Here is a 23,301-nt window from a genome sequence, read left to right as displayed (position 1 = left end):
AGTTGGAAATCTGGGTATAAGTTGTATATAACTTAGAAACAGGCCATGATGGAGCACAAGACAAAGCAATTCTAATAGCTGATAAAGTGCAAAGGATGCTTTTAATAAGAGATTGAAACATGCAAAAATAGAAAAAGAATGGAACAAAAGGTGAAAGAGTTTTAACACTGAGAAGAGTAGCAGACAGAGCAAGATCTCACATGTAAATTATCATTGTATATGAATACTTAGCATAAAGAAAATTAATGGCCTCAGAGAAGTGAGGAAAAAAAAGTTAACTGGGTATATTTAGCTGTGAGGAAATAAAGAATCTGTAAACTTATCACACATCTTTGGACCTTTTTTCCTTAGAGAGAAAGCTTCATGTTTATTATATTACCTCTTTACTGGTGGCTCAGATGGCAAGGTAAAGAATCTGCCTGCAATGCAGGAGACTCAAGTTCGATCCCTGGGTCAGGAAGATCCCCTAGAGGAGGAAATGGCAACTCACTCCAGTATTCTCCCCTGGGAAATCCCATGACACAAGAACCTGGTGGGCTATAGTTTATGGGGTTGCAACGAGTCGGACACGGCTGAGCGACTAACTCATCCAATCTTTAGGAGACAGAGTCTACATATATTTCAGAAGTTCTCATTTTAATGAAGGAATATAGTGAAATGGCTAACAATATCAACTTTATAGTTAGTTACAACTAGATCACTACCTAACAACTATTTGACCGAGAACAAGCTGCTGAACTTCTCTAAGCCTGTTTCCTACTCTGTAAGATGGAGATAATGATATCTACCTCATGAGGTCGTGAATATAAAACACACAATACAGTGCCTGGCACACAGTAAAGAATAAAAGCTAGTTATTTAACCCTTATTATTGAGAAAAAAGATTTCTGTACATTTTTATTAATTTCATTTTATGGTTTAATTTTACTATCTCCTCTAGCTAAACAACCTAGAGATCTAAGTCAAAAAGCTACCTTAATATCCAAAGAGAAAAGAACTGTTTCAGAAGCCAGTGTATATACACCAGAATCAAAGTTAAAAGTGTGAATACTATTAGAAAAGGCAGCAAGATTTCTTTTACATTCATACATTATAGGCTATAAAACTGGAATCTATCATTTTATAGTATCATAAAGACCAGGCAATTTTTTTCCTTGACCAGAAAAAACAAACTCTTATTTCTAAAAATACCTCAGGTTTTCTTCTTAAGGAAGTCCTCTTGCAACAAAATACCCTATTATCATAGAAAGCAAGTATAGGACAAGACCATAAAAATGTAGTGGTATATGAGCCGAGGAAAAAATTCATCTGGAAAAATGAGTAAGAAAAGGTTTTTTCTTCCAATTTAATTGAGACTGTAAGCTTTCTGTTTTGTGACTATTTCTTTGATACTCCCATGTACATGATAAAACATTCCCTTAAGAAATTACAAATGATATTTCAATTTAAAAATGCTTTATGTATTTGCTTCTTTTAGAAAGAAAAGTAGACCAATTTTGTAAAAGAACCATAACTGAAGAATGAAATTTGACATGTAAGGAAAGCAAACATATAGACTTACTCTTTTTCTAGTTTTTATATTTAGATTTAATCCAATTTTTAAACAGCACTGTGAAAGTTGAAGGTAGAGTATCCAAATTAAACTACCCTAACCACTGACATTGACTCAAGAAATATATACACTGTTAATTTTATGACTCAAGGACTATATCAGGCAATGAATTTTAGCTTTCTATGAGGCAACAATTCCACAATGGTCTTTTATAAACACAGGGAAAAACAGAAACAAATAAACACTATAATCATGACAGTAATCTTGTAAATCTATGAACTTTATCAGTGAATCTGATTTTCTACTGCTGGTGAGGTTTAAGAATTACAGAGAACAAGTTTCACATATACATCAAATAGAACAACTTTGTTTCTAATTAAATTAAATTCATTATTGAGTTATGGAAGGGATGTATTTTAAAGATTAATGAATATCTTTTGTTTCTAAACTCCTGATACAATGCACAGAGGCTTACTGTATATAATCCATCCTTTCCACATAGTACCTCAAAGCCTCTGAATAATTTAGGACTACAAAAATGACTATTCAGAAGAAATTACAGGGAAAATTTAGGTAAGGAATGTAATTTAGTAAGGAGCTTGGTTAAGAGAAAGTGAAAGACAACAGCACAAATCATAACTTCTTACCTTAGTGTTATCCTCAAAAATCTCTAAAGATTTCATTTCTCATAGGAATTTTATGAAAAAAAAAGTCTAAATAACATATAAAACAAAGTGATACAAATAATAATTAAGAGTCAAATATAGAGTATTTTGAATGAATGGCTGGACAGTAAGAATATTAAAACTTATGACATATCAAATGGATTCCATGAGTTTTATGGTCCTGTGAAAAAAAATACCGATTAAGGGAAAAAAGCCACAAACACCATACCTCACACCAAAGAATCATGTCCTACATGTGTTTCTATTCAGATTAACTATGGTAACTTTGTCTTATAGGACACTTTATCATCCTTTCAAAAGGAAAAAACAGTGAGAAATTTTGATAATCTAACTCAATTAAAATATCGTTAAGAGATTTCTCTTGCTCTTTTATCTATCTCAAAACTTAGAAGTTCTACCAAAATGTAATAGTCAAACATACAGGCAAAATGACCCTGCAATTAAGGTAATTGCTGGTACCAAATGTTGTTTTTAAGTTCTTCAATAAAACAGTCTTCCAGACATTTAATAGTATGTCATTTGGTAAATGAAAGTTTCCACAAAGAACAGCGAGAAGACCTAAAAATTATGCTAGTGAAGAGTCTGGCTGAAAGAAACGAAAATACGGATCATTTTGGTCCAATACTAATTTTATTTCAAGTTACTACAGAGCTGAATAAAATGGTGATGCCACCACACAAAAATTTATTGAGCTGGCAATAGGCAAAGCATGATGTCAGCCACCAATATCACCATCCACATTACCAAACAACAGGAACTTAACTTAGACTTCATGCCTAAACTTTTAGTAAAAATAAAAACCTCAGGCATGAAGCATTATTAAATATAGATGAGTTTAATCTGGCAGTTCTGACTCAAGTTAATCTAGTACTTTAACAACTTCAGTAAAAAACATAAAATAATGCAAACAAATCTAATTTTCTAAATGTAGTGCTACATTCTTCACCAAACAGATCCACACAAACAAGCCTTAGCCAACTCTCAGTTATATTCAATAAATAACACTGAACACACATACACAAAATGTAGCTGACAGGAGACATGGAAACACACACATACACAACTCCACGTAAGTTCTTACCTTCATGGCATGAATTTCTTCGAGCAATCGTTGTGCTCGTCTTTGGTTTTTTAACAGTGCATCTTCGGTACCCCTGCAAAAAACACATTATAATATGTAGCCTGAAAAAGCATTCATTTTAGACTAGCATCATAATAAAAAGTCTCTCCATTTCTTTTGCAAAAGCTTAATAATCTCTAAATAACAAGCATTCTGTCATCCTGCACTGCCCTTTCCCCCATCCAACGCATACTCCAACTCCAACAACAAACCCAAGATTTTGGCATTATATTAATGACTATTATCACTGATAGCTTGTCTTCTAATTCCTTAATAGGAAAGCTGAATAACACTTTCCAGTCAATTAACAGCACATTGCATTTCATGTAAGCGATAAGCTTGGATATAATTAAATGAAAATTTGTTTTCTGGAATTAAATAAATACCTAAAGAAATTAAATATATAATTGTATCAGAGGAGAGCTACCTTATGAAGCATACACACAAAAACAACAAATTAACCAGAAACAAAACATGTTTGAAGACTTTGTAAGTATTCATGCTTTAAAGCATAAGAAGTATAAATAACATACTTTTGTTCTCATACTAGTGAGAACAAAAACATAAAACATTATTTTTTCAAAAAACTTAAATGGAACACAATGTTTTGACAAATACTTCCAAAAGGTACTCAAGATTTCAAATTAATCAGCAATTCAAGGAATACGGTGATATAAAATCTTCATAATTGATTCAGAGTATCACTTGATTTGCTAGCCTATATGAAAAACATCTTAAAAGAATAACTTCTAATAACATAAAATATATAAATAACTTCAAAGACTTTTCAGTTTGACAAAGCCAAAAGAAGAGTTCTGAAAACAGAATTTCTCATACATCTTAAGTGAATGTGGTTTGCACTATGTAGGCACATGCTGACACAGCACAGTTTACCTCACTCAAGATCTGTCTACACATAAAACAAAGTGCCGTAAGAGTAAGACGTTTAATTTACTCCTCCAGGCCCCACCCTCAAATTTTGTAAATACTGAACAAAAACAACTTTTGACATTTTATTAGTCACAGGACCATAACGTTGAATGACTAACTTTTTTGACTTCAGTCTGCCAACACTCCTGACAAGTTTTCGGATAACCAAAACTCGGATTCTCTTCACTTCTTTTCTCATCTTCACAACCTTCAAGGAATAAAGCCAAAATTACAGAGAGTCTTAATTCAAGAGGAATATACCTTATAGTGAATACTAATAATACAGAATATGCCTGCCACTCTGGCCGAGTTTCGTTTAACTCTATTTACAGCTTGATGAAATCTAACTTCTTCCATAACAGTGAAGGAATAAGAAATAAATCAACATTCTAAACAAGTGTATGAGGACTTATGAGAAACATCTCATGATTTAAAACACAGAACAAAACACAGCATTCCCAGTGGCTAGTGTTTTAAATTACACTTATATCTTGTTGGGTTTGGCACATAATAAACTGTGAACTCACTGAGATCAGAGACCATCATATTTATCTCTAAATCCTTGTGGTTTAAAACAAAGCTTCACCTATAAACTGTAGGAATTTAATTTACTGAATGAGCATTTGTATTAACAAAAGCAAATGCATGAAAGTGATTTTATTTTACTTATTTTGAGCACATCCCTTTCATTTATATTTAACAAATCATTTTAAGCATAACTTGAAAAACACAAGGGCAGGCACCATGCAGGCACACACAGACACTTTAAATTACCCCATTAGAGAACAATGCTGAGCTCTAAGAATTTAAAAAAAAAAAAAAAAAAAAAAAACAAATAACTATTGGCCAAGAGAGAGAAATATTCTACTGATAAACAACTGCATGCTATTAGTGCAACGGGATGCTGCCATTTTGAGTTCATGTTTTCTCTATCACTGTTAAGAGGCATACATATATAATTCCTTCTGTAATGTCCTTCAGACTTCCCTGGTGGCTCAGACGGTAAAGCGTCTGCCTACAATGTGGGAGACCTTGGTTCAATCCCTGGGTCAGGAAGATCTCCTGGGGAAGGAAATGGTAACCCACTCCAGTATTCTTGCCTGGAAAATCCCATGGATGGAGGAGCCTGGTGGGCTACAGTTCATGGGGTCGCAAAGAGTCGGACATGACTGAGCGACACTCACTAATGTCCTTCATCCCATTCTCCACTTTATTTATTTATTTATTTATTTTTCCCCATTCTCCACTTTAAGAACTACATGAAATTCAGTTTGGATATAATCATTCCTGTGAAATCTTCAACAACTTCTTCAGTAGGATAGTCATTCTATCCCTGGAGTTCCCACTATACCTGTAGGCAGCACCTACCACTGCACTGTCACTAATTGCTCATAAAGCGGTCTTTTTCTATAATCTCTTGAAGGGCAGGTCCCTTGCAATAGTTACATAATGTTTTCTGTGCCTTGCAAGCAAGAGTGTCTGGCATGTATAATTCTCAAATTCTTCTTGCCAAAATAACAGTAGCAACATCATTCTGTTTTTACAAGGCTCTTGTATTTAGCTGTTACTTTTTTACCCTTCACTAATATCATTCATCCCCTTATTCATTGACAATATGGGCGACCAACCCACAGTTTCTCTCCACCATAAGTTTTGCCATTATTCTGGGTGATGCAGATGTCCACTTGAATAATCTACCCAATACTATAGCCTCATTCCTTGATTTCCTCCTTTCTAATGACTTAATTTGTTCCATCACAGCCACCCACTTTCATGGTCACACTGTAGTCCCTGTCATTGTTCATGATTATTCCTTTTCTGAAACCATCAATTCAAATTCTATATACTGAGATCAAAACTTCTTTCAGCTTGCATGTTCAACCCCAGCCACCACAAAGGTGTTACGATTTCACTGGAACCACCAGTTCACTGACCCCTATAAAGTGAAGTCGCTCAGTCGTGTCCGACTCTTTGTGACCCCATGAACTGCAGCCCACCAGGCTCCTCCGTCCTTGGGATTCTCCAGGCAAGAGTACTGGAGTGGGTTACATTTTCTTCTCCAGGGGAACTTCCCAAACCAGGGATCGAACCCAGGTCTCCCGCATTGCAGGCAGACGCTTTAACCTCTGAGCCACCAGGGAAGCCCTATACTTTTCCTCAAATGATTAGTCCTTTTCAATTTTCCTTCTCTTATCTAGTTCAGGTACATAACCAACACTTGCCAATATATTATACCTATCCCTCTGGTTAGTGAATCCTAGATAAAAACAATATTCTGAGTTCTTTACCACAGTACCCCAAGAGCCATGAACATTTGAGATATTCTATTTACTAGATACCCATCATAACTAATCTCGAATGAGTCCTTACACTTCTTATCATACATAAATACATACTTTGGTCAATTCACTTTGCAATCATTATTCTAAATCTGTGCCTGCTTTCCTAAAACATCTAACCTTTCTCTTCCTCTCCTTCTCAATTTCATGAAGAAAATAAACATCAGATGGGAGCCATCATCTTTCTACTATCATGAATGTAAATTTCCTTGCATCATCCATCCCCTCTATTAATAAAGTTATGTGCATGCTCAATGATATCCAACTCTTTGTGACCCAAAGGCTATAAGCCCGCCAGGCTCCTCTGTTCATGGGATTTTCCAGACAATAATACTGGAGTGGGTTGTCATTTCCTCCTCCAGTTTCCAACCCAGGGATTAAGCTCATGTCTCTTGTGGCTTCTGCACTGGCAGGCAGATTCTTTACCACTGAGCCACCTGGGAAGCACTTAATAAAGTCACAATATAGGAAACATTACTAAACTTTTCTGAGGCTAATCTTCTAACTGTATTTTGGGTCCCATCCTTTTCTGCCTTCCTAGAATGCTCACTACAAACTATGCATTTACTCCAGCATTGTCAATCTCTTAAATGGATGTTTCTCACGCATTTTTAAAAAATTGGGGTACAGTTGCTTTACAATGCTGTGTTAGCAGTGTACAACAAAGTGAGTCAGTTACATGTGTATATATATACATTTCTCTTTCCTTTTGGAGCTCCCTCCCCCCATTCCACCCATCTGCTTCATCACAAAGCACTGAGTTGAGCTCCCTGTGCTACACAACAGGTTTCCACAAGCTATCTATTTTACACATGGTAGTTTATCTATGTCAATTCCAATTTTCCAATTCATCCCCCACATCCGTCCCCATCCCTTGTCCACACCAATTTTTGATCATGCTTGAGTCATTTTCATCAAAAACAGAAACAAAACCACCTCACTACAAAGTTTACAGGAAGCATCCTCTCTCTTCAACTGCCCCAGAGTCAGGTTTTTTAGAGATGTTCAAACAGATCACTCCATTTATGCATGCCATATAATTCCAGTTTAATTTCCATTTCCACTAGTCTACTAAATGCTGTCACAAAGACACCAATGACTTCTAAAAGTCCCTGAAGCCAACAGGAATTTTTCAGACTTATTTTGCTTGAAATCTCAGCAGCATTTGATACTGATGAATAATTTCTCCTTCTTAAAATACTCCCCTTTTCTTGTATACCAGAATACTTATTTTGGTTTTCCTTCTTTCTCTCTAGCCACTTCGTCTTCGTCTTCTTTGAAGACACATCCACATCTAATTAGTCTTGAATTGATTAGGCCAGTTCTTCCTTTCAAGATATATTTTTTTAGCTCTAAGTGATCATATGTGTATATACAGTTTTAATTTGCCACCTAAGAAAGATGACTAAAAAATGTCTACAATCAGCTGAGATCTCCACTTTAGCTCCAGACCTAAATGTGTAACTGCCTACTTAACATTTCAAGTATGCTTAAAAACATCTCCAACTCACACTGAACCCATGCTATTCACTCCCAACTGGAATTCTTTTTTGGTCTTTCATATTTAAGAGAATAGAACAATCTTTTCAATTATAAACTTAACTTTCTTTTCTAAATCCCTCACAATGAATCTATTACTAAGTCCTAATACTTTTATTTCCTATTTATCTCCCAAATTGTACCATTTTTCCTTCTATCTTGACTTTCCTGGCTCTCTTGGCTGAGTTACTGCCAACTAGTTTATCAATATCCATCTTTGTCCTTCTCCAATCAGTTATCCACAACTCATTCAGAACATATTTTTCAACACTTAGATCTGATGTAACGCCTTTACTTAACTCTCTTCAGCTCAGTGGTTTCCACTGTCCTTAGGATGGCCACAAGCGCCATCTTTCAGTCCATTCTCACCATGCTTACAACTACCACCAGTCTTTACATCTGCTGTCTTCTCTGTTAGGAGTACTCTTTCTCCTCTTGTTAGCTTGTTAACATCTTATCTGATTTGGCCTAATTGTCATTTCTCAGTAAAGTGTCTTCTGGCCTCCCTCAGAGGGTCAAAAAGTGCTTATAGAGTTATCATGACCCTATTTTAATATTTTACCTTTAATCTGATAATGCTTAATGTGTCTTTCTCCCACTAGGCTATAAATTCCATGAAAGTAAAATATCCGGTTTTATTCAACATTGTATCTTAACAGTTAGCATAGCAGATGACATATAACACGTGTTCAATAAATATTTGTTAAGTAAATGAACAGAAAAGGAGCAATACTCCCATGATCATTCACTGTTTCTAAACAGTAATATATTAACAGGATATAATCAGATTTCCACTATTAACATTGACTTCTTTAGAATTTGTTTCAAAGTTAGATCTATTTAGGAAAAAAAAAAACATACCTGCATAAACAAAAAGCCACTGAGATCAGATTTAAGTACAAAAATGAACTGCTACATTTCATAAGCAGCCTAATAGTGGATTATGATCCATTTCTGAAAGTCAAGTCATTCATAAAATGAATAGCAAGTGATAAAATATATTAACAAATGTTTCCAATTGTTGTACCCTGCAAGTGCAGGAGAAGATTATCCATTTGGTTAACTGCTGTTAACCAAACTTAATTAATAAACTGCAGGAAGCAGAACCGGTCCTCAGTTACATTCCAATCATGGGAAAGCTAGACTCCAATTTTAAAACTCCAATTTAAGAAGCACTATGTTTGTCATTACTGCATAAGGGAATTCTGAAAACCAAAGGGAATGCTTCATGTACTTAGTTTCATGCCGATGCCAAAAAATGCTTTTTTAGCCTATTAACTTTTTCAGTTATTTGGTAAGTTTAGTATACTAAAAAAATACATATATTCACTTCATATAAAAATGGAATTATTACTTTTATTTTCCTCACACTGTTTGTCTCAAACACTTAGCTTTTTCCAAGCATTTAAATTTATTTTTGCACAACTGACAAACAGCTACCAGTAGCCCTTTACTTAGAATTTAAAAGACTGCCAATTCATTTGTCACCCAGGAATTATGAAGCTGGTTGACAGATATCCCAGACATCAACAAACAGTCCTTAAACACCCAGGACTGTCAGAAGGCCAATGTACTGCTTAAGGGCAACACACTTTGGTGAATTCTTTAACCAAAAGCAAACATAACTGTGATTGTTACAAATGTGAAAAGCGTATAATACTGTTTGGGAGGAAAACAAGGAAAGAGAAATAAAGTGAGAAAGGACAAAACAGGAATAATAATGAAATGTGCTGACAGGAAAGAGACACAATGAAAAAGAAGTAAAAGAGTGTGAAGTCAAAAACCGAAGGACAAAACTCTAGTTCATCATTACCGAGACTGGTAAGCCCACACTGAGTGCTTCTAAGCTGCAAAAGAATGCATTCAGTAACTGCAAGAGCACAAGAAGAGTTAAGACACACAAACATCCACATCCACACAGAACACATGCACTGAAAGTGAGGTATCACCTAGAACCTGGGCACAGAGATGCCCTCAGTTAACCTGGTGAAATCTGAACACAGTAATGGAAACCTGGATCAACTCTTATGTAGATAGTAGAAAAATTATGATGATCAAATGAAAAGCTAATATACTTGCTCAGAAAAAGACCATGTGAACATACGGGCAAGACTCAATATAAACATAGGAAAGGGAACCACAAAGAGCAAAAGCTGGCAGTTTCTGAATCAAGAAGATTCCAGAGAAAGGTTCCCCAGCTCAGAGCCTTGGAAACTCCAATTTGGACGGGAATAACTCGATTATGGGGACAGATTTTATCACAGCCCAACACTGAATCATGCAACTAAAACCCTTGCTGTGGTAAATGTAAATGTTACTTTGAAATTATGCCTAGTTGGCTATCTGCTAGTCTGTCAATTAGCCAACCTCTTTTGGTTATGTAGTAACTTTGCTACATATATGAATTAGTGAAGTCACTCAGTCGTGTCTGTTTCTTTGCGACCCCATGGGCTGTCTCCCCCTTGGGCTGTAGCCTACCAGGCTCTTCTGTCCATGGGATTTTCCAGGCAAGAGTACTGGAGTGGGTTGCCATTTCCTTCCCAAGGGGATCTTCCTGACCCAGGGATCAAACCCAGGTCTCCCTCACTGCAGGCAGACACTTAACTGTCTGAGCCACCAGGGAAGCCCACATATCATACTGTATAAATGCAGTATCATAATATGTATCATTCTATAAGTTACCTTTTCACCTAACAGTATTTTCAGTTTATCCATAATATATATAATGTCTTGCATTGATCTAAATAGTACATTGCTTATGCTTTGTTTACATAATATATGAATTAATTTATAACACAAACACATGGTTATTAGAAAACAATTATTCAAAGATCCAGCTGCTCTGGAGAAGCTTGCAGTGCCAATAAAAATCCGAGTACTCCTCTGTTTTGTAAGACACATTAAAACTTCAGTTTACTCATTACTTAAGTGAAGTCGCTCAGTCGTGTCTGACTCTTTGCGACCCCATGGACTATAGCCCACCAGGCTCCTCTGTTCATGGGATTCTCCAGGCAAGAATACTGGAGTGGGTTTCCATTTCCTTCTCCAGGAGATCTTCCCAACCCAGGGATTGAACCCGGGTCTCCTGCATTGTAGGCAGATGCTTTACCATCTGAGCCACTAGGGAAGTCCACTCGTTACTTAGTGCTAGCTCAGTTGGTAAAGAATCCACCTGCAATGCAGGAGACCCTGGTTCAATTCCTGGGTCAGGAAGATCTGCTGGAGAAGGGATAGGCTACCCACTCCAGTATTTTTGGGCTTCCCTTTTGTTTCAGTTGGTAAAGAATTCACCAGCAATGTGGGAGAAGACCTGGGTTTGATCCCTGGGTTGGGAAGATCCCCTGGAGAAGGGAAAGGCTACCCATTCCAGTATTCTGACCTGGAGAATTCCACGGATTGTATAGTCCACAGCGTAGCAAAGAGTCAGACATGACTCAGCAACTTTCACTTTTATTTTTCACCTGGCAGACTAGCAAATACAACAGAATGTAACACATTCTGCTTGTGAGACTTTGAGCAGGAACTCATGCATTGCTGGTCAGAATGCAAATTGGTATACTCCTTCTGGGGAAAACTGGCAATATCTAACAAAATCCCACTTCCAGGAATCTGTCCAGAAGACATACCTCCAGCTATAGAAGAGGGCTCCACACAAGACTACTCAATGTGGCATTCTTACAAAATGTTGCATAAGAGAGAAAATGCTGGATCAACGCAGGGATCTATATGTATTATGGATAAACTCTGAAAATACTGTTAGGTGAAAAAATAACTTTTAGAAGAATACATAGTATGATACTGCATTTAAACAGTATGATATCTCACATGTAAAGTGTAATACTATACACTGGTTATGAATATGGGTATATGTTACAAAAATTATAAACTACATATGAGAAAACACACAGAATGAGTAATGTTTACTTCTAATGTGGAAAGGAAGGTAGGTGGAATCAAGCACTATGATATGGCAACATATTGATATTTGCTAAATATAGGAAGTAGATTACAAGGATATTTTTTGTATCATTTATCCATACATTTGAACTATTTCATAGTTAATAACATTAACTACAGCTTTACACAGAGAACTTCTAATTTGACCTATTGGATGATATATTATTACTGAATTATATCTTTTATTTCTGAAGAACAACAATTTAAAATTCTACAGTGCTTGGTGATGGTCTACAACTTAATCATGATTGAGTATATGCTGCCACCTAGCATAATTTTCTAGAACTGTTAAAGAACCGAACAGAAAATGATTCTCTTATACCGAACCTAGTTTAGTATTTCAGTAAAGAATTATTTAAAAAGTTATCACATATTTAATTATGAAACTGGAGTTTTGCAACTTCAAAAACATATACAAAATCAGTTTTTGACAATAAGCCTTTGCAAATCAGCTTGTTCTCTGGATTTTAGTTTCTACTATCTTAAAGGACATGGAAAGCAATTTTTTAATAGACTCCTTGATAATCTGCTATCAAGAATAAAATATTGTCATTTTCATATAGAAGCCCTTGGTTCTCCTGTAGAATTAAAGTACTTTACCATATCAGAATGTTTCACCTTCTAATTCTCATTTTTATATACCATTGCAGCCTACATGACTGGAGAAAATCCAGCTCTAGATTTGCAAATTCTTTATCCATTAAAAGCCTTGACACTATTGTTTTCAATTATACATCCCATTTCTGGTTCTAATGGAAAGGGAGAAAAAAGTTTACATTTAGCAGATTTCTCGCCCTCATTTAAACATTAAGTGATTCAGTTGAACTATTCATACTTTTATCTGCCCAGTAAGTATATAGTACTTATTATTATCCATACACAAGGAACAATGTTAAAGATTAGGGAAGCTACTATAATAAATCAGTTAAATATTCTCTTTTCAAAGTCCACATGAGTATTGAAGATAAAATATGCAATAAATAATCATAAGATTAAGTAAAAAGTGATTTTATTTTTTTTTTAAAGTAAAGGTAGGAGCTTATATTCTTTCAGAAAACTACATGTATTTTAAGAACCTAGAGTCAGGAAGTGTTCTGTAACTTTCAGCTGTCAGCCTTGGAAAACAACTGGAAAAAAAAAAGAATTAGGGCTGAACATATTTAAAGTTCACATAATATAATAGTTGTGTCTGCAGTCAGGCTTTTATTTTCACAAGAAGTTCTGAAATTAAATATACTGTTAATTAGCTGGCCATTCAAGTTTTTAAAAGAAAAGACTGTAACTAAAAATTATGAAAAAAGGATTCCAATCAAATTAACCACAGATATGAGTATCAACAACTTCCCCGGTGGCTCAGAGATTAAAGCGTCTGCCTGGAATGCGGGAGACCTGGGTTCGATCCCTGGGTCGGGAAGATCCCCTGGAAAAGGAAGTGGCAACCCACTCCAGTACTCTTGCCTGGAGAATCCCATGGAGGGAGGAGCCTGGTAGGCTACTATTCCATGGGGTTGCAAAGAGTTGGACACGACTGAGCAACTTCACTTCACTTCATGAATATCAATATTTCAAAGATAATACCAGAAATTTACAAATTTTTGCAAATACGACAAAACCTCTGCCCCCCAGAGACAGGCATAAGCACAACAAATTGCATATAATTTCAGGCAGTTATATGATCCCTGAAATCTTCCTGAATCTCAGTTATAGAAGAGCTAATTATTCAGTTATCAATGATCAAAAAAACAATGTCTCGAGTTACTCAGTAAACACACAGGCACTGAGGATATGATGGTGAGCAAAAATTTAGTCAGGTTGAGGGCATAAGAAATCTCTCATGTTCACATGTCCCTCATATTAAGCAATTCTTACAAATGCTAAAAAGAAGTAAATAGTGCTACAAAAGCTCACAAAAGGAGTAAATGGAAGTCAAGAACCATTTCCCTGATAAAGCAACAAAGACGTATAAAATGTACTTAGAGGAAAAGGAGCTAAGGATAAAAGGAATACCACCTATGCACATGGTAGGGCTATGACTGACAGGGAGGAAAGCCAGTGTGGCTTGAGTACAGTGCCTGAGGCAGGTGAGGGGTGTGGTATAATAGTGGAGAGATTGGCCTTCTTTAGTCTTGACCAACAGAGAAAGCAATGGCACCCCACTCCAGTACTCTTGCCTGGAAAATCCCACAGACAGAGGAGCCTGGTAGGCTGCAGTCCACAGGGTCGCTAAGAGTCAGAAATGACTGAGCGACTTTACTTTCACTTTCATGCATTGGAGAAGGAAATGGCAACCCACTCCAGTGTTCTTGCCTGGAGAATCCCAGGGATGGGGGAGCCTGGTGGGCTGCCGTCTGTGGGGTCGCACAGAGTCGGACACGACTGAAGCGACTTAGCAGCAGCAGCAGTCTTGACCAAAAGCAACAGGAAACCACCCCATCAGTTTTAAGCAAGAAAACACATGATTATGCATGTTTTTAAGATCACACTCCATCTGTACTACAGAATGAGATTGAAGATGGGTCAAGTAGCTGGGAGGCAATGACAGCAGTTCTGCTGGGAGATATAACTTGGATTAGGATAGTGGAGATGAAGAAAAACCTAGAGGGGTGGGATGGGGGTGGGAGGGAGGCTCAAGAAGGAGGGGGCTGATTCGAGTTGTTGTATGGCAACAAGAAACCAATACAACACTGAAAAGCAATTCTCCTGCAATTCAAAATAAATAAATTTTTTTAAAAGGGGGAAAAAGTAATGGAAAGACATGAAAGAAAACAGTGAATTTGAACTCTTTTTCATATATATATTTCTTACTTAAATAAGTTAATTCATTTCTTTTAACCAATTTCCTATGAGATTATTTATCTTCGTTTCCATTAAGCTATTTTATAGTAATGACATTAGCCATTTATCTGTCATATCTACAGTATTTTTCTTCTAACTGGTTGTCTCATTTATTCCCCCTGGGTTTTTGAATTTTTATGTAAGCAATATGTTTTTCCCTTTGTAGTCATTCTATTAATTTTAAATTATAACACTTTTCTTCCACTATCACCACTTTGTCTTTTTTCCCCTACTTTCATATTATAACATACAACATTGACTTCACTATGGGATGTATGCTGCTGCTGCTGCTGCTAAGTCGCTTCAGTTGTGTGCGACTCTGTGTGACCCCATAGACAGCAGGCCACCAGGCTCTGCCATCCCTGGGATTCTCCAGGCAAGAACACTGGAGTGGGTTGCCATTTCCTTCTCCAATGCATGAAAGTGAAAAGTGAAAAGTGTAAGTGAAGTTGCTCAGTCATGTCTGACTCTTAGCGACCCCATGGACTGCAGCCCACCAGGCTCTTCTGTCCATGGGATTTTCCAGACAAGAGTACTGGAGTGAGGTGCCATTGCCTTCTCCAATGGGATGTATAAACTTCCTAATCTGATTAGTTCATTCAATCATCCAGCAAACATTCATAGATCACACATGGTGCAGGTGATAGACCCACACACAAAAAGAGAGAAACAGGTAAACAAATGCTTTCAGCATAGAAGCATCCTGGTTGCATAAAGAATGGACACCTAGCTCATACTGAGATGAAATTGGTGACAACATCCTAAAGGTCAAATTTTAACTGTTCTGAAGAGGGCTGGAAACTAGCTAAAAGGAAAATAAAGAACCTTAAGTGAAGAGTAGAGTAAACGACTGTCACCACTCTTCAGAGTAATTTCAAAATCAAATGGGAAACTCACTAGTATTTGCAGTGAATTTCCAAGGACATCACTCCGATTACGGGCTTTTATACTTCACCTGTAATCTAACGGGAAAAAAGACCACCAAATCCTTTCTGTAACTAGCACGAGCTTAACATATGGTTATTAATATAAACCAAATACCTTCAAGAGTTCTCTTCAATATACCCCGATGTCTACTGTCAAGTGAAATCCAGACTTATTAACCTGGCAGTAAGACAGTAACGTGGGCCTTAGGAAGCCTCACTACGAACAAAGCTAGTGGAGGTGACAGAATTCCAGTCGAGCTATTTCAAATCCGAAAAGATGAAGCTGTGAAAGTGCTGCACGAAATAGGCCAGCAAATTTAGAAAACTCAGCAGTGGCCACAGGACTGGAAAAGGTCCGTTTTCATTCCAATCCCAAAGAAAGGCAATGCTCAAACTACTGCACAATTGCACTCATCCCACATGCTAGCAAAGTAATGCTTAAAATTCTCCAAGCTGGGCTTCAACAGTACATGAACCATGAACTTCTAGATGTTCAAGCTGGATTTAGGCGAGGAAGCAGAGACCAAATTGCCAACATCTGCTGGATCATAGAAAAAGCAACAGTTTCAGAAAAACATCTACTTCTGCTTTATTGACTACACCAAAGCCTTTGACTGTGTGGATCACAATAAACTGGAAAATTCTTAAAGAGAGGGGAATACTGGACCACCTGATCTGCCTCCTGAGAAATCTAGAGGTCAGCAAGCAACAGTTAGAACTGGACATGGAACAACAAACTGGTTCCAAATAGGGAAAGGGGTATGTCAAGGCTGTATATTGTCACCCTGCTTATTTAACTTATATGCAGAGCACATTATGAGAAATGCTGGGCTGGGTGAAGCACAACCTGGAATCAAGATTGCCCGGAGAAATATCAACAACCTCGGATATGCAGATGACACCACTCTTATGGCAGAAAGCGAAGAAAAACTAAAGAGCCTTTTGATGAAAGTGAAAGAGGAGAGTGAAAAAGTTGGCTTAAAGCTCAATATTCAGAAAACTAAGATCATGGCATCTGGTCTCATCACTTCAGGACAAATAGACAGGGAAACAATGGCAACAGTGGCTGACTTTATTTTGAGGGGCTCCAAAATCACTGCAGATGGTGACTGCAGCCATGAAATTAAAGATGCTTACTCCTTGGAAGAAAAGTTATAACCAAGCGAGACAGCATATTAAAAAGCAGAGACATGGCCCATTTTTTGATTGGGTCGTTTATTTTTCTGGAATTGAGCTGCATAAGTTGCTTGTATATTTTTGAGATTAGTTGTTTGTCAGTTGCTTCATTTGCTATTATTTTCTCCCATTCAGAAGGCTGTCTTTTCACCTTGCTTATATTTTTCTTTGTTGTGCAGAAGCTTTTAATTTTAATTAGATCCCATTTCTTTATTTTTGCTTTTATTTCCAGAATTCTGGGGGGTGGATCATAGAGGATCCTGTTGTGATTTATGTCGGAGCGTGTTTTGCCTATGTTCTCCTCTAGGAGTTTTATAGTTTCTGGTCTTACATTTAGATCTTTAATCCATTTTGAGTTTATTTTTGCAGCTCAATTCCAGAAAAATAAATGACCCAATCAAAAAATGGGCCAAAGAACTAAACAGACATTTCTCCAAAGAAGACATACGGATGGCTAACAAACACATGAAAAGATGCTTAACATCACTCATTATTAGAGAAATGCAAATCAAAACCACAATGAGGTACCACTTCACACCAGTCAGAATGTCTGCGATCCAAAAGTCTGCAAGCAATAAATGCTGGAGAGGGTGTGGAGAAAAGGGAACCCTCCTACACTATTGGTGGGAATGCAAACTAGTACAGCCACTATGGAGAACAGTGTGGAGATTCCTTAAAAAATTGCAAATAGAACTGACTTATGACCCAGCAATCCCACTGCTGGGCATACACACCGAGGAAACCAGAATTGAAAGAGACACATGTACCCCAATGTTCATCGCAGCACTATTTGTAATAGCCAAGACATGGAAACAACCTAGATGTCCATCAGCAGATGAATGGATAAGAAAGCTGTGGTACATATACACAATGGAGTATTATGCAGCCATTAAAAAGAATACATTTGAATCAGTTCTAATGAGATGGATGAAACTGGAGCCGATTATACAGAGTGAAGTAAGCCAGAAAGAAAAACACCAATACAGTATACTAACACATATATATGGAATTTAGAAAGATGGCAATGATGACACTGTATGCAAGATAGCAAAAGAGACACAGATGTGTACAGCGGACTTTTGGACTCAGAGGGAGAGGGAGAGGGTGGGATGATTTGGGAGAATGGCATTGAAACATGTATACTATCATGTAAGAAACGAATCACCAGTCTATGTCTGATGCAGGATACAGGATGCTTGGGGCTGGTGCACGGGGATGACCCAGAGAGATGTTATGGGGAGGGAAGAGGGTGGGGGGTTCATGTTTGGGAACACATGTACACCCATAGTGGATTCATGTCAATGTATGGCAAAACCAATCCAGTATTGTAAAGCAAAATAAAGTAAAAGTAAAAATTTTAAAAATAAATAAATAAAAAATAAAAAGCAAAGACATTACCTTGCCAACAAAGGTCCACCTAGTCAAAGCTATGGTTTTTCCAGTAGTCATGCATGGATGTGAGAGTTGGACTATAAAGACAGCTGATCACCGAAGAATTGATGCTGTTGAACTGTGGTGCTGGAGAAGACTCTGAGCCCCTTGGACTTCAAGGTCCAACCAGTCCATCCTAAAGGAAATCAGTCTTGAATATTCATTGGAAGGACTGATGCTATGCTGAAACTCCAAATGCTTAGGCCACCTAATGTGAAGAACTGATTCATCTGAAAAGACTCTGATGCTGGGAAAGACTGAAAGCGGGAGAAGGTGATGACAGAGGACGAGATGGTTGGATGGCATCACCGACACAATGGACATGAATTTGAGTCAACTCCGGGAGTTGGTGATGGACAGGGAAGCCTGGCATGCTTCAGTCCATGAGGTTGCAGAGTCTGACACGACTGAATGACTGAACTGAAGACAGTAATACACTAACTTTATTTCCTACTTCATCTCACAAGTTCTCATCAGTAATGTGTTCTTTACTCCTGTATAACTCAAGATGTTTCCCACTTCCGCTCCCCGCCCCATACTTTTAGAGAATTTAATGTTTTACATAAAAACATACTTCTCAACCATTGCCATATTTATATTACCTTTTTTTTTTCTTTTTACACCAAAAACAGTCTTTCTTCGCCTATGTGTCCCTCTGGCTAGAATGCCTTCTTTCCCCTTCATTGAATCACTAAATGCAATCTTGTGTAAGATCCTTAAAGATCAAGACCAAATATCACTCATTTCATTTTCCTTTCTTTGTAAACTTTTCTGCACTAAGTATCTTTTTTTTTCCCTGTGAGTATTCTGTATCATTGATGGATGCGATTACCCTTTCCTACCTGAATACAGGTTGCTTAAAAACAGAAAGTATGTCTAAAGAGCAGACACATAACCACTGAATATATACGAGGAACTTCCTTTTGCTGGAGCTGTAAAGTTCTCAACTGACCCCCGCTTTCCAGCCTACTTCAATGCTTCGATGACTTTTGAATTTCTTGAATAGAACCAGAAACCAGAAAGGAGATAATGACAAAAAACGGTAAGCTAGTGAAATTAACCCGTGAGTGGAAGTGATGAGGGCAAATGTCTGATAAAACTGGATTTAAAAGAGGTGAGATGAAAACTTGGGGGCAGCAAGTATTAAAATTTTGCTGCAGATGGTAGCAGAGAAATGGAACAAAAGCTGAAAGAAGAAATGAGGTACTGAGGAAGCATTCATCCTTATAAATGATACGGTCTCATTCAAGATGAGCAATTTCCTAGGGAAAGCCACCGCTCTCGACCTCTCAAGGAAGTACTACCATGAGCTTCGTTTTACAAACGGTTACTGAATAGAGAAATTAAATGATCTTCCCAAGGTACATGGAAAAAAATTCAAGACAACCGACGTCCAAAGACATTTCAGCCACCTAGAAACCAGGAAGTGGAAGAGTAGGGGTGGGGAGTCACGGCTGTCAGTCCTCAGAGTTCCAGAAAATTCGCCTGAGCCGTTAGGGGCACTTCCCGCCTCGTCCCAGACCCTTCCAAAAGACGCAGAAAAGCCGTCCTGAGGCCCCTAAAGGTCAGCCCCACACGTTTCCAGACCTCCGTGCTCACCTCATTATTGAGGTTCAAAGTCCCCGGCTCGGCCATGGTAGCTCTCAGCAGAAGATCCGCCGCTGCCGCACGTGAACTGTAGCTGCCGGAAAGCGGATGCGTCGTCACGCCCCCAACGGCGGCCTCAGTGGCCCAAAATGCATCCGCCGTCTGCTCAAGCAGACGCGTAAGTAAAAGGTACACTGACTTTGAGGAGAGGAGCGGAAATGACGAAGAACAACTTCCTGCGTAGAGTGCGCCGTACCGGATTTGCGTGTTCCTATGGAAACCAGGCAGGCTGGCGGCTGAGAGGGTGTTCTGCAAGTTATTGCCTTCTTCAGAAGTTTTTCAGGATGCTGATTTTCTTATATTCCTTTGCAAAATGGGTTCAGCTTTGTAAGGACCTTGTTTTTCTTGTCTCAATGGGAATGAAAGCGACCAGTTTTGCCCCGAATTTTTACCTAGCTTTTGTGAAGATTTCTGCGCTTTTGACAAGCACTTTTGTTAGATTCACCTTTTTCCCTATCCTCACTGTATAACTCAAGCATGGCCATATTTTTCTGCACACTGAAAGGTTTACATTATATAGAGAACATATAAGCAAAACCATGATGTACCGTTGCTGCTGCTTGTGAAAATGGCTGTTTTGAAGTACAATGTGCAAGCAGAGAACCAAGAAGTGAGTCGAAATTAAATAACATTATTAATAGTTAACACTTGGTAGTATTGAGCTTTATAAGGGGTCCAGTGCTGGGACAAACGCTTTACGTGAATTATCTCTAAAATAGTCAAATCTAAAGAGATAGAAACTATTATTCTTATTTTACAGATTTGCAAACTAACTTTTGAGGAGCCAAGTGTCTTACCAAGAGTTGCCCAGCTGGAGCCCACCCCTGCTACAGCACCCCAGGGCTGGTGACATAATTTGACGGGCCCAGGGCAAAATGAAAATACAGGGCACCACTCCCCAACCCCCTTCCCCGTCCCCCTGCCCCTGCCCCAATTCAAAAAGTGGGGGAAAGTTTCTTCTTTTCTTCTGTGGTGTCTTTTGACCTGTCATGTGTTTTTTATTTGGTGTTTAACGTGGTGCTCCTTTAAGCAACCGGGATGCCATGGGGCTAGTGCACACCTTCACAGGTGCCTGGGACTCATGTTTGAGGCCCCAGGGAGGGGTGCCTGTACTGGACCAAGATGGCAGCAATTGCTAGGCAGTCTGGGAAGTAGGAAGCCAGAGATTCCGAATGGGAGTATGTGATAGGAAAGACCACACTAATCTGAGACTAAGCTCTTGATGTATGTTCCATTGTCCTGCTGGATTTCACTTAACAAAACTCAAATTCACAAACTTATTAAGAATTTCAATACTGTAATGAAAGAAAATTTAAACCAGGCCCACTTCTGAGCTTCTGCCCCAAAAGAGGGTGCTGTGTAGAGTCTATGCTCTTGATTCCTGAGTCTGTATTCAGTTTACAATTTAGTCTTGTCTTTGGATTGGTATTCTTTAATGTGTGATTTGGGCACAGGTGGATTAACCCCGACTTTCTGTTTGACTAGTGTTGCATAAAGGTAGTTTTTGTATTCATAAATCATATGCTGAAATTGTAATTATCTTGTTATTCAGCTAGTTTTTCTTATCAAAACTGATCTCCTGGAGTGAAGGGGCTTTTCACCACAGTTGGGGAGTAGGCACTTTAGTCATAAAATATATAGGAAAGGATGTTTTAAAGATAAATGTAGAGCTTATGGAAAATCTGTCTTCTAATTCAGGAAAAAGGTGTTTTTAATATGATTCCATAATTCTTTAAAATTATTATTTACAGTTTTCTACTTTTATTTTGAAATTTTTTATGTACTGTTTATTCTTTTATGTGATCAGTTCAGTTTAGTTCAGTCACTCAGTCGTGTCCAACTTTTTGTGACTCCATGGACTGCAGTACAGCAGGCCTCCCTGTCTATCACCAATACCTGGGGTTTACTCAGACTCATGTCCATTGAGTCGGTGATGCCATCCAACCATCTCTTTCTCTGTCGTCCCCTTATCCTGCCCTCAATCTTTCCCAGCATCAGGGTCTTTTCAAATGAGTCAGTTCTTTGCAGCAGGTGGCCAAAGTATTGGAGTTTCAGCTTCAGCATCAGTCCTTCCAGTCAACATTCAGGACTGATTTCCTTTAGAATGGACTGGTTGGATCTCCTTGCAGTCCAAGGGACTCTCAAGAGTCTTCTCCAACACCACAGTTCAAAAGCATCAATTCTTTGGCACTCAGCTTTCTTTATAGTCCAACTCACATCCATACATGACTACTGAAAAAACCATAGCCTTGACTAGATGGACTTTGTCAGCAAAGTAATGTCTTTGCTTTTTAATATGCTGTCTAGGTTGATCATAACTTTTCTTTCAAGGAGTAAGCACCTTTTAATTTCATGGGTAAGCACCACATGGCTAATTTTATGTGATAACCTCTCAGTAAACTTAGATATCATTTTTAAAGTGACTAGTAGTTTTTCATTGTCCCTGATGTATCACTTCCCTATCTATCATCTCTGTCTTTTGATGCTGCAATCTCAAAAATTTTGATTCTTTACAAAGGTGATTCTAGTAATGAATATGTCCTCTAATAATAATAATGTATTAATATTTGTGTTAATCAGACTACATGTTTCTCTAGAAAGCAGTACCTGCTTGTTTTATTCTTGAAGAACTGAACTGGATCAGGTAAATGCTGTCAGAGATATGAAACAGCAATAGTATTACCATTAAAAGCAACTGGTATGAGACCTCTTTTGTCTTTATTACAGTGTTCCATTTAGTGGAAGTAAGGATTCCCAAACGTATACAATGGGGACTCAAGTTTTCCAACTTGAAGTTTCTTAAGACTTTCTCAGATTCCACTGTATTTGTCTACCCAGGCTACAACAAAATACCACAGACTGGGTGACTTAACAGCAATTTCTTTTCTTACATTTTCTAGAGCTTCTAATATATTCTAGATCATTCCTGATTTTAATGGGAATACTTTAATATTTTACCATTTGAAGTGACATTTTGTGTTTGTTGTAGTGAATAATAAAACTCAGGTAGTTTTCTTGTATTTGTCTAGCTTTTTTTTTGATATGTAGAAATGGTTGATGAAATTCATCATGTGCTTTTTCAGTTTCTTTTGCTTTGGTCATATAGTGTTTTTTTTCCCTTTAAAGCATTTTCCCCACATATGTTCTAATTTTATTGTGGCCT

The 23,301-nt window shown here is 37.7% G+C and overlaps 1 protein-coding gene and 1 non-coding gene across 2 annotated transcripts in view; both read right to left on the bottom strand.

Annotated features, from left to right (window-relative positions):
• Positions 1-20,272, bottom strand: part of SRFBP1 (serum response factor binding protein 1) — a 70,175-nt gene extending 49,903 nt beyond the window's left edge. Inside the window, exons 1-3 of the mRNA XM_040241704.1 lie at positions 20,091-20,272; positions 4,408-4,496; positions 3,320-3,392 (exon numbers count right to left, since the gene is read on the bottom strand). Coding sequence (XP_040097638.1) covers positions 3,320-3,392; positions 4,408-4,496; positions 20,091-20,126 — 198 coding nt within the window. The 5' untranslated portion in view covers positions 20,127-20,272. The remainder of the gene's footprint in view (positions 1-3,319; positions 3,393-4,407; positions 4,497-20,090) is intronic.
• Positions 11,222-11,293, bottom strand: TRNAC-ACA. Its single transcript has one exon. It is a non-coding gene; the product is annotated as a tRNA-Cys (tRNA).
• Positions 20,273-23,301: the final 3,029 nt, after the last annotated feature.

The sequence above is a fragment of the Oryx dammah genome, unplaced genomic scaffold (assembly GCF_014754425.2).
Source record: "Oryx dammah isolate SB20612 unplaced genomic scaffold, SCBI_Odam_1.1 HiC_scaffold_5, whole genome shotgun sequence".
NCBI classification, from domain to species: domain Eukaryota; kingdom Metazoa; phylum Chordata; class Mammalia; order Artiodactyla; family Bovidae; genus Oryx; species Oryx dammah.
The sequence above is the reverse complement of the archived record's forward strand: the minus strand, read 5'-3'. Positions and strand labels throughout refer to the sequence as shown.